This window comes from Lutra lutra, chromosome 6, assembly GCF_902655055.1.
Source record: "Lutra lutra chromosome 6, mLutLut1.2, whole genome shotgun sequence".
Classification (NCBI taxonomy): Eukaryota; Metazoa; Chordata; class Mammalia; order Carnivora; family Mustelidae; genus Lutra; species Lutra lutra.
Window position 1 is genome coordinate 84063985 of NC_062283.1, and position 15540 is coordinate 84079524.

At 39.8% G+C, this 15540-nt stretch overlaps 1 protein-coding gene across 1 annotated transcript in view; it reads right to left on the reverse strand.

Moving 5' to 3' along the window:
• The window catches only part of MOXD1 (monooxygenase DBH like 1), a 98385-nt gene that overhangs the window by 18578 nt on the left and 64267 nt on the right, over positions 1 to 15540 (reverse strand). Inside the window, exons 5-9 of the mRNA XM_047734879.1 lie at positions 5534 to 5713; positions 5146 to 5248; positions 3326 to 3492; positions 2072 to 2263; positions 800 to 859 (exon numbers count right to left, since the gene is read on the reverse strand). Coding sequence (XP_047590835.1) covers positions 800 to 859; positions 2072 to 2263; positions 3326 to 3492; positions 5146 to 5248; positions 5534 to 5713 — 702 coding nt within the window. The remainder of the gene's footprint in view (positions 1 to 799; positions 860 to 2071; positions 2264 to 3325; positions 3493 to 5145; positions 5249 to 5533; positions 5714 to 15540) is intronic.

Consider the following 15540-nt stretch of genomic DNA (forward strand, 5'->3'; position numbering starts at 1 on the left):
CTATTCCTGGTTTGTAAAATGTTCTTTTTTTATGACTGTCTTAAATCTTATGAAGGCTTTTTCCTACCCCTATTGACATGATCATATGTCTTTTTCCTTCAATCTCCTAATGTAGAATAGTATTATTAATATATTTTCTATCTTAAACCAATTTACATTCCTTAGCTAAACCCAAATTGGTCCTAACATTACATTTTTATATAATACAGAATTTGGTTTGCCAATATTCCCTCAAAGGTATTTCCATCAGGTGCATGTTGTTGACCTCTTGAATACTCTCACTATCAAGTTTTAATATGAAGATTATGCTAACTTCATAAAATGAGTTGGTAGGAGGTATTTCCTGGGAGAGATTACGTAAGGCATGAAGGGTCTACTTCTTGAGTGTTTGTCAGGATTCCTCAGTAAATCTGTTGGGACCAAATTTCTTTTTGGGTCAGAAGCCCTAAAGTCATACAATTCATTCTTCTTTTTCAAGTCTTGATTCGTCTAAGTCGGGACTCAAGCAGATGGTCATTTGCGACCACAGGTCTTTAATACAATTTGCTGAGGAAAAACCAAAAGACTAGGATAGCTTTTCATGAAAGGGTCAATAAACTATAGTGCAAATATTGCCATAGAATCATTAATCTGATAAAATGCTAAAATAACTCTCATTTCACTCTTACAATGTTTCATGCTCAAGACATTCAGGGATTTTGCCCCAAATGGGAATGCTTTTTGCTTTTTCTCTTCTAAAATCAAAGTCTATTCCTCCTTCTCCACAAATGGATTTTAATAACAATAAAAATTTTCTTACCCAAGTCATCCGGGCTCTATCTTTTGTGTTGTAACGACACTCGGTAATTAGATTATCTCCCTAAAACATAAAAATAAAAGCTTTCAGATTTGGGTTTTAGGCTGTTTTATTTATCTATTTGTAGGCCAATAGTTTTATTTGCTATTTGAGTCGGTTCATTAAGAAATTTGATCCAGAGGAAACTTGATCTACTGAATTCTAAGACTGCTAGTATAATAAACAAGCAAACCAACAAGATTCTCTCAGGCCAGACTCCAGCATGTTCTAGCTGTATGACCTTAGGTAAGAAAAAGAATTGTCTGGGCACAATTTATTTATTTAAGCAATAATTTTGTAAAATAGCTGTTATTTTGCAAAGCTGTGAAGAGATTAAACGACATAACATGCATTTAGTTCTTAGTGCAAATGAAACACTTCATAAATGTTAGTCATAGAAACTAGTTACATAAATGTTAGTCATAGATACTAGCTATTGTGATTCCCTCTTCATTTATATTCTTTTCTTTAAAGGTCTTTAGTCACATCTTTATTTCCTCACAACAGACTTGTGAAGCAAAGTAACAGTTATTGTTCCAATGTTTTCTAACCTTTTGAACAATTCTGCATACACAGAAGATAATTTTTTGATGGCTCACCACTCAGAAAGATGGACAGGCTATTCACGGACCAGAGGCAGCTTGTGCTGGGTGCTGGTCCCTAGATTTGATCTCCCTGGCCCACTACTCCAAAGGCCCACGATCTCAACACACTGTCCTCCCACACTGCCCTTCCATAACCCCAACGATTGTTGCAAGCTGGATAATTAGCTCTGTCTGAAACCTGTGTCCAATGAAAGAATTATTCTTATCTTTATTTTTACCGAAATCAAACTTCCCCAAACTCTCCTATGGTATTTAAGAAAAAAACAAAAACACAGACACAAACAAAAACAAAAACACCCTCTTATTTTTGCATTTCCAGAATTGCAACCCAAAGGTTTACTGGAAAGTCAAGTAAGAGAAGAGTAATGTTTGGTACTCAGAACCCGAGTTTTTCTTCTCTTTTTAAATCAACAACTTGAGTCGCCCCTGGGAATGGTAAGAAAAGTGAGTTTTGATTTTGGAAATCAGATCAAACACATTCCATCTGGGTTGTGCAACACCCACAGTGGGCGGCTTCAAGAATGTGAGTACGATGAGCAATTCACTTTACTGGTAGAAACCTTGCTAAATCGCAGTAGAGAGATGTCTTGACTTCTCTAAGATACAGTGAAAAAGAACAAAACATTCATACGGGTAAGATTGTTTGTTCTTCCCTTAGATACTGAAACTCCTGGAAATTGAAGTCAAAATCATCATCATAAGCCAGTAATCTCATTTCCTCCCCTTTGCGAAAATGACGGAGCCTGATGCCCCTGCCAGCCAGGTGAGCATGGAGAAGAACAGCAAACACATGGATTCCACTTGGCTTCTCAGCTTCCAGAGCCTACAGGCGGGGCACACAGAGGAAGACACAATTAGCCCAAATAAGCACATGTTCAGACAGTTGACCATAAAAGAACTTGGAGGGACAACTGAGAAGAAAATCTAAAGCAATTTGAGTGAATGCCTGAGCAGCCAAACATTTTGAATTTGGATTTTTCATGACTTGCTCCTAGCAGTGTTATCTTTGTGAAGTAACATTTGCGGTCAAAAAGGAAAGGGAACTAATGCTTACTGAGGACCTATCAGATCACCCCTAAACGTTATCTTTCTTTTCAGAGGTAAAGAGTCAATCAAAGTCATCTTGATAAAAAGATTCCAGCATGTTAGTAACCTGTAAGTAGAAACTCTTAAAAGGAAAAATGATTCCCACTTTCTGAGATAAGAAAACCAGGTGGAAGAGTGGAATTATATGAATTGCCCTTGGTCATGGCAATTTGAATCATGGTTTAAATACCTCAAAGGGCATAATCCTTCCATTTCATCAGTCTGCCATCTGTCTATAATACAATAGCTTATAATTTGTAAAGAATATGATCTAAGTTAAAACATGTTCATTTAAGAAAAAAAAACTGTAAACAGAAGTAGCCATTATTAAATATTTTTACATGGTTTTCCTGACCCAATATGCATTTTTATATTAAGTACTCCTGCTCTTTGGTTTAAGTAGGAAGGAAACTGTGAAGCAAAGAGAAAAAAAACTGAAAATGAATAATGGGAAAAACAAATCTGGATAAAAGGTGAAATTGAGAAATGAAAAAGTGATCACATGAACCAAGGTAGAAATTGTAAGAGATAAAATAAAGTGTCAAATGTTAAAAAAAAAAAAAAAGTAGGTCAGGAAGGAAACCATCCTGGAAGGTATTTTTGTCCAGAATTCTACTCTTACAGACTTCAAGATTTAAAAAAGCAATCAAAGGTCTTGCTACAATGATAAGTAATGGCTTTAGAGCATGACAACAAGAATAAGATGAATAATAATAAGCATGGGATTCACCAAACATAGTTTTCCAAGAACACTGATGAATCAATGAATAGCAGCTCACAGACTTCATCCTCCACATACCTCTTCTAGGCATTCCAGAGTGCAGTGACCCTCGGACCGGAATTCAGGCATCCCTGGAGGGATGGTGTGGAAGAGGCTTACCCAGAGGCCAGCCTCGATCACCCCAGCATCATACTTCCTTATGTCTGCTGTATGAAATAACCTCAGTCCAGAATTATCTATTAAGCCTGGAATAAGAGCATATAATTAAAAGCGAGTTTGAGTTCTCAAAAAAGGAAGTTCTCTACATTCAGTTGAATGGATTTGTGAATTTTCCTTAAAGCCTCACAAAGGAAAGAATTACAAGTAAAGATTAATGGAAGACAACATTCAGGTTCACAAACAACAGTTAAGGGGTGCCTTGGCTCAGGTCATGATCCCAGGGTCCAGGGATCGAGCTCCACATCAGGCTCCCAACTTAATGGGGAGCCTGCTTCTCCCTCTGTCTACTGCTCCATCTGCTTTTGCTCTGTCTCTCTCTGTCAAATAAATAAATAAAATATTAAAAAAAAAAACAGGAATGAAAACGTAAGTTGTCATATTGTCTGCAACCATTTTTGACTTATACAGTATACCATGGGAGAAATGTTTGTGTTGTCTAGCTGATAATATTCCACAATGATCTAACATAAAGACAGACAGAAGGAAAATTCTAGTCACTCATTAGAATATAGACTAACTCAACAAAACTTTATTTTATATTGTTTTCAGGTAAAGTTCAGTAACATTTCCATAGACGTAAAAGCCCTTTGGTCTAGAGACCACCTGCTGACAGAATAAATACTGATGATTAATTTTCTTTATAGTTTGCCACCATTCTTTTAATCACTTAATAAAGTAGTCATTCAATCAACAAAAAATATTAAGAATCTATTCTGTGACTAGAAAGCACAACAATAGGCATGTGAGGATGAAAGATGAGTAAGATACATTCCTTCCTGAGACAGTTATCATAAGGAGGGAGAGAATGAGACCCAAACCCTTCATAAATTTGTTCCACTGACTTTGAAAACTAACTGACTCCTTTCTGCAGGGCTGACTTACTTACCTGTCATTACCAAATTGATACTTCAGAACCATTGGCATATACATAATTTTATATTAATTGCTGTGATTATTTTTATTGTCTCTCTTTCTTACTACACTATAATTTCCACCTTGCTTGGTGTGTTTTTCACTCACATTTAAGCACGGAGCAGAGACATAGTTGGTGCTCAGTATTTGCTGAATAATTGCACAAATCAGTGTAAAATAATAACTTTGAGTTACTTCTGTTGAGAACTTCATATTGAATCTTTAGACTTTTTGGTTTTGGAATATTAAATAAATAGGTTTAGAAAACTAGATTCAGAAATCAAATGTAAGTATAAGCCCTCTTCACTTAAATATCATATTAAATAATATCATTGCATAAATATTTCATGAGCATATTTATGGTTTTCCTACCACAAAACAAAATATTAATATTTTCTAGTGTGATGATTGGTAGCCTTTCATATGTACAGTCAGAAAATGTTTCATAAGCACTATGTTTTGGGAACTAATTTATATCACAAAGAGAAAAATCTATTATCCTACTTCTTGGAAAGTGAGATGCACTTTTTTTAAAGATCAGTGACCACATGTATCCATTTTGCCCAGTTCATGGCTCATTGATCACTGCTGTCCCAGTGTAATTTTTAATAGTATCCTCATTTGCTCTAAAAAGCATCCTAATTTGGATGACAAACATATAGGTTAATTCCTTCTAATAGTGGGCGGCAGTATATTTCAACCCTGTTAAGATGGGAGTTACAGAACTTTTAAAAATCATAGATAAAACATATAAAGAATAAACTCACCCTCCTTATAAGTCGGATTGTCATAATGGACCTCCAGGAGCACATAACGAGGATCTAACGGAGTGCCAAGGGATAATCCAACATGAGGTGGATAGGAAAAACCCTAAGTAAGGAAAATTCCATAAGACGTGCCCTATAAAAGTCCCTAAATGTTCTTTTCCACTCAAAACCCAACCATTCTCAAAGATACTTCAACATTCTGGAACTCCATGATCTAGAGTGGATATAACAAAATGGCTTAAGGAGAGAATCGCTTCCAATGGAAGGAAAAATAAGCCATACTCCTATCAGAGATAATGTATAGAGCTTTACTTATAAGTATCAGAACCGAAGGGGGAAAAAACATGAGCCACAAATAGTGTCCCATCTCAGTAATCATTGGTCCCACCTCTCCACCAATGGCCCAGGCAAAAATAACGGTCTCGCAGGTGAGGAAGGCATCAGGCATGTTAGGGTGGTAGCACTCGTGGCCATAGTCCAGGACACTGTCGTTAAAGCTGCTGCTGCACTGATAGAGCAGGATGTGGTGGACCAGACTCTCGTGGCCTCTCTGTATCAGCGGCTCCACCTGAACAAAGCACAGATGAGAGGAAGGGGGCCATGAGTCAAAGCCCCATAAATCCCCAGTGCTAGGCAGGAAACTAGCAGAAACGATGATCAGTTTTTCAAGGGAATCCTCCTCTCAACTATGCCACGGTTATGATGTGGTTCAAAACTAATTTGTTCTGCAGAAGATAACAAGGATAATGATGGTGACGCCGGCAATGGCGAAGGTGAGGTAACCCATGGGGCACCTGGGTGGCTCAGTGGGCTGAGCGTCCAGCCTTTGGTTTCAGCTCAGGTCATGATCTTGGGGTCCTGAGATAGAGCCTCACCTCATGCTGGGCTCCAAGTTCACTGGGGAGTCACTGTTGGTTCTTTCCCTCTGACCCTCCCCTGACTCACAGGCTCTATCTCTCTCAAATACATAAGTAAGTAAATCTTAGGGGGGGGAAAAAGATGAGATAACGCTTTCCTCCAGGAATCATAGGATTTACTGATCTGTTTGGGTTTTGAACTCACTTTCGTTTTCCTTAACATTCTGTGTGGCAGCTGTTTCAAAACATGCTTTCTTCCAGGCTACTTTGCCCTTGGGCCCCTTCCCTCTTTTTTCTTTTCTTTTTTCTTTTCTTTCTTTCTTTCTTTCTTTCTTTCTTTCTTTCTTTCTTTCTTTCTTTCTTCCTTCCTTCCTTCCTTCCTTCCTTCCTTCCTTCCTTCCTTTCTTTCTTTTTCTTTCTTTCCTTCCTGCCTTCTTTCTGAGTCACAATGAGTCACACTGTGGCTAACCACATTTTAAAAAAATCAAGATTGTAAATAGACATAAACTTTCTCAGTCTCTCTTCCACCTCAAAATATTACCTTTATTGATCTTTATTGATGGTGACAGATGATGTGTCATTCGTCTGTTATCTAGTTAGCTAGCTAGTTAGCTATATCATCTTTCCATTATCAACCTATCGATCTATCATCTATATTTCTATTTGGTGCTAAACATAGTGCTAGACACAAAGCAGGGCTCAATAATGGATAGTTTTATTTTAGTGATTAAAATAAAATTCTTACTATGAGTATCTGGGAGAGAAAACGACATCATAGTAATGTGCTCCTGTGATATCACTCAAATTAGGAGAGGAAGTAGAAACCAGTGAACAGAGAATGAGCGGTCAAGTTGGTTCTAATACTGACATCCCAGTGCATGAGAGCATGTTCCTTCTGTGGTCCCTCCTGTGAGTTCTCTTAATACCACCTGCCCGCCTTCCTCCGTCCAGGAACTCGGAAAGAGCTAAGTGCATCTGCAGGTCCCCAAGTGCCGTGCCTGCAGGAAGTTGCCTGCAGTAACTTACCTGTGGCTAAGTTACTTAGTTGTACTAAGTACAGGGCTCCAGGGTTCAGGGTTCATTGAACACTCCATACATCTGCTAAAGAAGCCCTAGTGTGTCCCTAAATTTCCAAGGCTTTACCTGCCTTAGAGCTCAACACCTTCGCCCTTACCCTAACTATTCAAATGCAGGCAATGCATTTTGAAACCCTTGCTTGTCCCCTGCTTTAGACATGCATATAAAGATAGTGTTTTTAGCTATTCTCTCTCCTAAGGCTTTCCATTTTGATTTTCTACATAGTTTTTTTTTTTTCTTTCTTTCTCAAAGCACCCACACAGGGAAACAATATGTAGTAGGCAGAGATCTGAGTAGGCAGCTGGAGGTCCCACTTTTTCAACCCAGCTTGCCTCTGTGTTGCATTGTGAGTCACACTGCGGCTAACCCCCACACACGCATCTTTAACATCGCATTCACAGAAATGACATTGCACATGGCTTTGTTTGCACTTGTTTCGCCTCTAAAGGAGCGCGCACCCTGGAGGCAGAAACTATTTTCTATTTTGTTTGAAAATGACAGTTATTGTTCAAGCATGGTTGCATAATACAGGACGCAAACGGGTAGCCTAGGACTGCCATTAGATTTCAGCCCCCACATCTGGTTTGAGCTTTCTCGTGAGACTTCAGTGGGCACCTCGAGCTCCAAGGGAGATGCAGCCCTGAGAGCAAGTCCACAGGAAAAGAGCACAGGAGACATTTTCTCGAAGTGACTTATGGTTCAGGCAGAACCTGTAGGTTGTGCTTAGCTCCACAAGGTCGGTCCCAGGAGGGAGCCAGGAGGACAAACGAAGGTTGGTATTGCTGAGGCAGCTACAGAAACAAATGGACTTCATCAAGGCACAGCGAGAGAGAGAGAGAGAGAGAGAGAGAGAGTGTTAAGACTGTGCGTGTAGAATTTATTAAGCTTTTAAGGAGCTTCATGTCAATTTCTTAAAAGAAACTTTTAGAAACAAGTACTTTATTTTATTTATAAGTACTTTATTTTATTTATTTTTTTAATACAATGAGTGCCGAAAACAACAGCAAGCTTCTAAGCTACTAGTGCATTCTAGGAATAATAATAGTAACATCTGTATTTTATTTAACACCTACTCTACTATCTGCCAGTCACTGGATTTGTCATTTCATTTAATATTGACAGCAATCTATTAGGTTACTGTTACTGACTCCATTTTACAGATGAGAAAACTGAGACTCAGAGGATTAGGCAACAAGCCCAAAGTACCAAGGCAGGAAAGAGTAGATGGAGATTTGAGACAAGGCTGGTCTCAAAGTCAGTACTCTCCTAGCTGCAACACATCATTGCTGGAGATGCGTCCGGCTCTGGAAGCTGCTCCCAGTGAGAGGGAAGGGGAAGACTGGGAGCCTTACATCTTGCGGGGAGGCAGTCTCCTGCCGTCCTTGCCACCCCAGTTCAAGTGTCCCTTGGCCCTTAGGGAGACGAGACAGGTGGTGGCCTTTGGATATGTTGTTTCCTAAGGAAAGCAAATAACAAGGTCTCTCTTCAAATCCCAAGGTCTTCAAAGAGAATTAAATTGTAATTTGACCTCCAGATTACAAACCGAGGGGACAGCCTGAAAGTTTTTCCCAAGAAAAAAATACATTCATAAGAAAACAAGGAAACTTTCTGCATGCAAATTTGAGCACTGTTCATGGGAGAAAGTATGAAGGCTTGGAAGAAGCAAAGCTCTTGGCAAAACAGAAAGGATGTGAGATGGAAGTTCAAACAAAGAGAAGTGAGGATAACTACTGAACGAAGATGCCACTAATATCAGAGAAAAAAAGCAGGTTATCAAACCACTGAAGAACAGAAGAATTTCTGGAGAAGGAATTTTAAGATGACCGTGTGGAATAGTTCATTGAGACCCCAAGGATATTCCCTGTGGGCAGTCGTGGCCTGTTCAGTGCAGGGGACAAGCTCCAGGGAATGAGAGCATCTTGACCAGAGTGGGGCTGGCTCTCTCTAGGTGCTCCGCACGGAGCAGAATTGCCCACAAAGCTTCCTGCCACACCTCCAGAGCACAGTGATGCCAGTGCCCTGCTCCCAATCCCAGAAAAGACAGCTGCTCATTATCCGCTGCTTCCTCAACCAGCTCCACAAACCTGCTATGTCATCCTTCCTTAGCCCAAACAAGGCTGGGGCCCCAGACCGGGGAGCGCCCTGTGCAGATGGAGAGAGCGCTGCTCCATGATACAGCCTTCAGGTAGGTGGAATGCAAGCATTAAACACTACTCTTTCTTATGTATTTGGGAATTGTCTGTGCAAGAAAGACTACTGCTTCTGCATCATTGCATCGTTTGAAATAATCGTTTAATTTTTTCATTAAAAATATTTCTGAGACAAAAAGGCTGTAGGGAATCATTGCTTCTAAGGGACAGCACTTAAACAGGGAGACTTACTTTGGTTACTTCAGAGATGTCACAGTATCATAACAATCTCTGGAAATGCCAAAAGTTGCTTCTATTAAAAAAAATATTAAACTTACAAAAATTGTCAAAGAAGTTCAGGGCAACGTAAGGTATACAGATGTGGATAAATGGGTATTTCTGAGACTGGGACAAACATTTAATTTTATTTTTGTTTTAGGCTGGCTGTATGGTTGCAGAAGAAAAAAATTAAAAGGAATAGAAAATGCCTATGGAAGTGGGACACAGTGACACCAACACCTGATGACAGAGTTCTTGATTCCTGTGTTCTTGTACGCAGGGGTGACTTACGGACCAGAACAGATGGGAATTCCCTACACCCATCTTCACATGCATTAGAGGCCCAGCAAGGATGGCCTGGCACCTGTGGGTTATCTTTAGTTCCCATGCAGAGCAAAAGAACAGTCTAGAAAAGAAATCACAGATGGAATAGGGATGAGAGGGAAGCCTTCAACCTGAAGGACACTTTTTTTTAAAAGATTGTATTTATTTATCTGAGAGAAAGAGAGAGCATGAGAAGGGGGGGGCGTCAGAGGTAGAAGCAGACTCCCCGCCGAGCAGGGAGCCTGATGCGGAACTCGATCCTGGGACTCCAAGATCATGACCTGAGCCGAAGGCAGTCACTTAACCAACTGAGCCACCCAGGCACCCAACCTGAAGGACTTTTAAGAGTAAAACTGTCTCCAGTTAGTTCAAGTAACTGAAACTCTGGGGTGCTCTTGAGAGGACTTAGCAGCAAAAGAGAAAACAAGAAAAAAGAGAGATACTAAGCATAGCCAAGAACAATGTGGAAATTAACACTGTAAAACTGAACCTGAGAACTGAGAAGCCCCAAATATTACACTGTTCTCATGACCCTGTCATCTTCTCTTACCCTCTTTATCCAGGTCAATATGTCTAGCATAGTCCCTGCCACACAGAGACTGCTTAATAACTATTTATTGAATGGAAATGAAGCCTTTCCATCAGCAAGACTGAGTCATCAAATTTATGGCCTCCTAATTTCTCGATTGTCTCAATGCCAGTGACCTATCCTGCATCCCCGCATCCCACCTCAGCAACCGAATCCTCCTGTCCCACCCTGCACTTATAACCACCCAGGACTGTCCTCCTTCGAAAACTCTCTTTCTGTCCCTCTTTCCTGCTGTTGGTTCTTTCACACCTCTCCAGTCTTCTTCCCAGGAGAGGCTCCTTGAAACGCCTTCTGCACCAGCCCCTTACAAGTGACACAGACACAACTCTGGATCAATCCTCTAACCTTCCCCTTTTGAGTCTCCACTTGGGATACTGAAGATACTTTCACAACTGTTCATAAAGGAGCTCAAAAGTCATGATTCACATTTCTACTTCCATGCATATCAATCTTTCTTTATTTTGTTCTGTGTTCTGTTCCTTGGCTATGGATGAGCATAACCTGTTCAGGGCAGGGGGCAAGTTTCAGAAAATGAAAAGCACTTCGCTCCCATTGCAAAACTTTTAAAATCTATGTATACCTTCTAATCAGCTCTCGGTAAATGACTTGATTATTTTTGGTAAGAGAAGAGAGAATTTTTATTCACTCTAGTTGCATGAGAGCAGAGTTGGAGACAATATGATTGGGAAAAAACTTTAATTATATAAAATAACGACATGATCTGAAGAATTTTACTTGGTGTGACCTTGTTCTATAGAATAGAATGAGATGGGGATAAGACAAAGAGCTTCTAAGTGTATCAGAATTCCTTAGAACTTAGAACCTAGGCACTATATCAGAATAGGAGGTAAGAAACTCATAGTGGAAATGTATGATATCTTTCTGTCATTAAAGTTTTGGGGTCCTTGACAAAACTATGCCTGCCTGATGGTCTTTCACCAACACCTACTGGCAAATAGATTCTGTTCCAAAAAGACTTCTCCAAAAAGCCACTGAACGTTGACAAACTTAAGAATCCACATGCTTGGGTCTCCTGGGTCGCTCAGTTGGTTAAGCAACTGCTCTCTGCTCAGGTCATGATCCTGGAGTCTGGGATCGAGTCCCACATGAGGCTCTCTGATCGCCAGAGAGTGTTTCTCCCACTGTTCTCTCTCCTCTAGTGCTCTCTCTCTCATTCTCTCTCTCAAATAAATAAATAAAATATTAAAAAAAAAAGAATCCACATGCTTTTGCAAACTTCAAATACCAATTACCTCAACAATAATAATAAAGAAACATATTTTTGCTTTATTCCCCTGTACTGAGTTGAACAGTATCCCTCCAAAAACCATGTCCACCTGGTACCTCAGAATGTGCCCTTATTTGGAAAGAGGGTCTTTGCAAATGTTATTAGTTAAGATGAAGTTACACTGGTTCAGGATGGGACCCAACTCCAATGGCCAGTATCATTATAGAAGAGAAAGGAGCAGATTCAGACTCAGACATACACACAGAGAAGACAACCAAGTGAAGATGGACACAGAGATTGGACTCAAGCTGCTACAAGTCAGAGGAAACCAGAGACCATCAGAAGCTGGAACAACCAAGGAACGATTCTCGCCTAGAGCCTTCAGACGGAGCATGGATGGCCTTGCCAATGCCTTGATTTTGTACTTCTGGCCTCTCGATCTGTGAGAGAATGAATTTCTGCTTTTTCAAGCTACCTGGCTTGTGGTCACTTATTATAGCATCCCTAGGAAACTAATACATCCTTCACTCTCAATTTTTTTTTATCATAAACTAACAATTCACAACTTTGTACACTTACACCTAGGTCATGATTGTCCCTGCATTGGTTTGAGACACAAACTTATTACAAATGCACATTGTTTCCCCTAACATGATTGACATTAAATAATTCCACGTAGTTATTTAGTCTGAAGGCTATTTTACTTGATGAATATGCAAGTGCCCTTGAGAGAGTTAAAGAAGTTTTATTATCTAATAGCTAAGTATATGTGTATCTTACTTTAGTTTTTACTTTTGGAGGGTAAAAAAGGAGCGGGGGAGGGAGAGAGGGGGAGTGCCCTTCTTGACTTGTCCAAGGATACTGAGTCAGTATGAGAAAAACAGGAGGTTATTAGAGCTCTTATGAGCAACTTTCCTATGCTTATTCTTCCAAGTCTACCCATTTAAGATGTTGCTTGTTGAAACATGAGTAGAACATAGCTTTCCAAAAACAACTTGCAATTCAACAAATTAAAAATTAAAACAAAAGGAGAGAGGTAATGGATGGAATATGTAATGAGCTGGAAATTTGGTAAATCTCCATCACTTTTCTTCCTGCCCATTCTTGTTCCTGGCACCGTGCTTTACATACCCACCCCAGGCACAAGTGGATGTCCATGGAAAAGCCAGTAAACCATCTCTGACAGAGGTTATCCAAAGGGCATCTGGCTCATAATGCTATGCAGCCTATGAAAACATTTCAGCCAGGACTAGCAGTGTAGACAGAGGATTATAAAATCATGCTGATATGTTCATGGGACTATGGTAGGATAGCAGATAGTATCTACCTGTCTTGCCCTCCCTGTCCTCATCCCTAATGGGGAGATCTCTTTTAGCATAATAAAATATTCAACTTATAAGAGAAAACAAAATTGAGCAAGAAAAGGGTATCATTGTCTCACAGGTAATCCACTCTGAAAAGGGTCAGAGTTCAAAGCACAACTTGACTTGCTGACATGGTGTCAAAGGGCCACAGCTTAAATGGACTTGGCAGTTAAAGCTCAGGAAGCAACAGTTAAGTGGAACAGAGATGAAGAGAAGGAATGAAGGGAAGAACTGAGGAAGAGGAGACTTCTGGGAAATAATGTACCCCTCCTACTGCAATTCTGATTTCCTTGGAAACTACCATCTTCATGTGTGTCCATGCCCTTTCAACCGTAATTGACCAGTTCAGGAATGGGTGCCCAACCCATCAATCTTTTCTTGGGACTTTAAAACTATGAAAAAGAACTTATCACCTGCCAGAAGTTGGACATTGTGAAAGAAGTCAGTGTGTAGTGAGATCCAATAAAGTTGGTGCAAAGGAAAATTCTAAGACAAGATGGTCTCAGCAGGGTTTGAATACTTAAGTTTTTTCTGAGCCCAGCTGCATCTCTGCCGTTCTCTGGCTTACTTGTTCAATCTTTCCTCTTATTTCATGTCAATTCCTTCCTATTTCCAAAACTAGTTCAAGTTGTGTTTCTTTCATTTGCAACCAAGAGTCTTAAGAATCAAACACAAGTAAATATATATCATCAATTCATCAATTCTGTGTGTGCATTTATACATGTAGTATCTCAAATTGTCCTTTTTTCTCTTAGAACTTTTTGGCACATAAAACTATTTTGTTTGTTTTCATTTTACCCTTTCATTTTATCTATAATTTTTAATCAGAGCTGGGCACAATAATAACAAAGTTCCTTCAATCAAGGCCCTCAAAAGCAAGATGGGAAATATAATCACCCCTATAAAACACACAAGTGTCTCTCTTGCTTACTGATTCCTGATATATTCCACATAGGTAGTTAGTATTAAGGCTGACTTATTTTTAAGGATTTTTTTTTAAAGAATTGTTTACGTGTGACCAGGAAAATCCCAGAGAAGGCGGTTATTAACTCCCTGAGTCACAGCCCTGGTTTTAATGTTTTTCATATTCTCTCAGGGACTGTCACTCTGTGACTTCTGGCCATACAAATGAGTCTGCCACCAGCATGGTAAAGCAGTCAACTACTCCGTTTTCAACAGTCTCAAAACTGGGACAGTCTTGACAGCCATACACCTAAGATGGCAACACTGGGGGTCTCAGTCGAAAGGACTTTCATCACCTCAGTTTCATGAAACATACCCCAAAGCCATTGATGAGGACCACAACCACAACCCTCAACAGTTCAGTGACATCTGCTGCTTCACCAGTAACAAGTACGTATCAGAATTGACCCACGTTTTCTATGCTGAAAATAGGTGTGAAATGCTACATGGATGTCATTGTGCCATTCTGCAAAAATAGAAATGTAGACAATGACATCATATTAAGTTAATTAGTGGTATAGAACCTACTATTCTTGCTCCTGTAGAAAATGAGTTTCCAACTTAATCAGGCCGAACAATGACTGTGAATAAGTGAAGTGTCCTACCAGGGAATTGTCCTTCAATGTGATTTCAAGATGTGTCATGCCTTTAGCCCTGGACCCTCACTAGAGAATAGAATTAGGCAGCATCAGTCTATAGGATTTCTAAACCAAATGACTAACTTGGTTTGCATTCATTTGTGCCATTAAGATATTTTCAAATGGTATTAGAATCAAATCACATGTGCAGTATCACTGTCATTGCTCATTTTTCTTTCACATTTGTTTAAAATATAATGCCCGTGAGGGGCGCCTGAGTGGCTCAGTGGGTTAAGCTGCTGCCTTCGGCTCAGGTCATGATCTCAGGGTCCTGGGATCGAGTCCCGCATCGGGTTCTCTGCTCATCGGGGAACCTGCTTCTCCCCCCTCTCTCTCTCTCAGCCTGCCTCTCTGCCTACTTGTGATCTCTCTCTCTGTCAAATAAATAAATAAAAATCTTTAAAAAAATAAAAAATAAAATATAATGCCCGTGAGGGGCGCCTGGGTGGCTCAGTGGGTTAAGCCTCTGCCTTCAGCTCGGGTCATGATCTCAGGGTCCTGGGATTGAGCCCCACATCAGACTCTCTGCTCGGTGGGGAGCCTGCTTCCTCCTCTCTCTCTGCTTGCCTCTCTACCTACTTGTGATCTCTCTCTCTCTGTCAAATAAATAAAATAAAATCTTTTTTAAAAATTTTAAAAAAATATAATGCCCATGAAACCATAAATTCAGAACCTTACCATTTTCCTAACTTATTCAAAGTGCAGTTCACCCTGAAAGCTAGTGATTACATTTATCAGAACAGTGGAATATATGTTTTTTTTTTTCTGTGTGTTTTTACATGTTTCTACTCCATAAGTTTATTCCTACAATGTATGTTTGGAAATCAATTGTAATGTCTCAAGGGCTCTTGATGCAATAACACCAAAGTATTTTCAATTCCCAATTTATTCAAAAGGAGAAATCTCAGTGAGAACTGTTTTTTCAGATTGGATCTGGTTGCAAGATT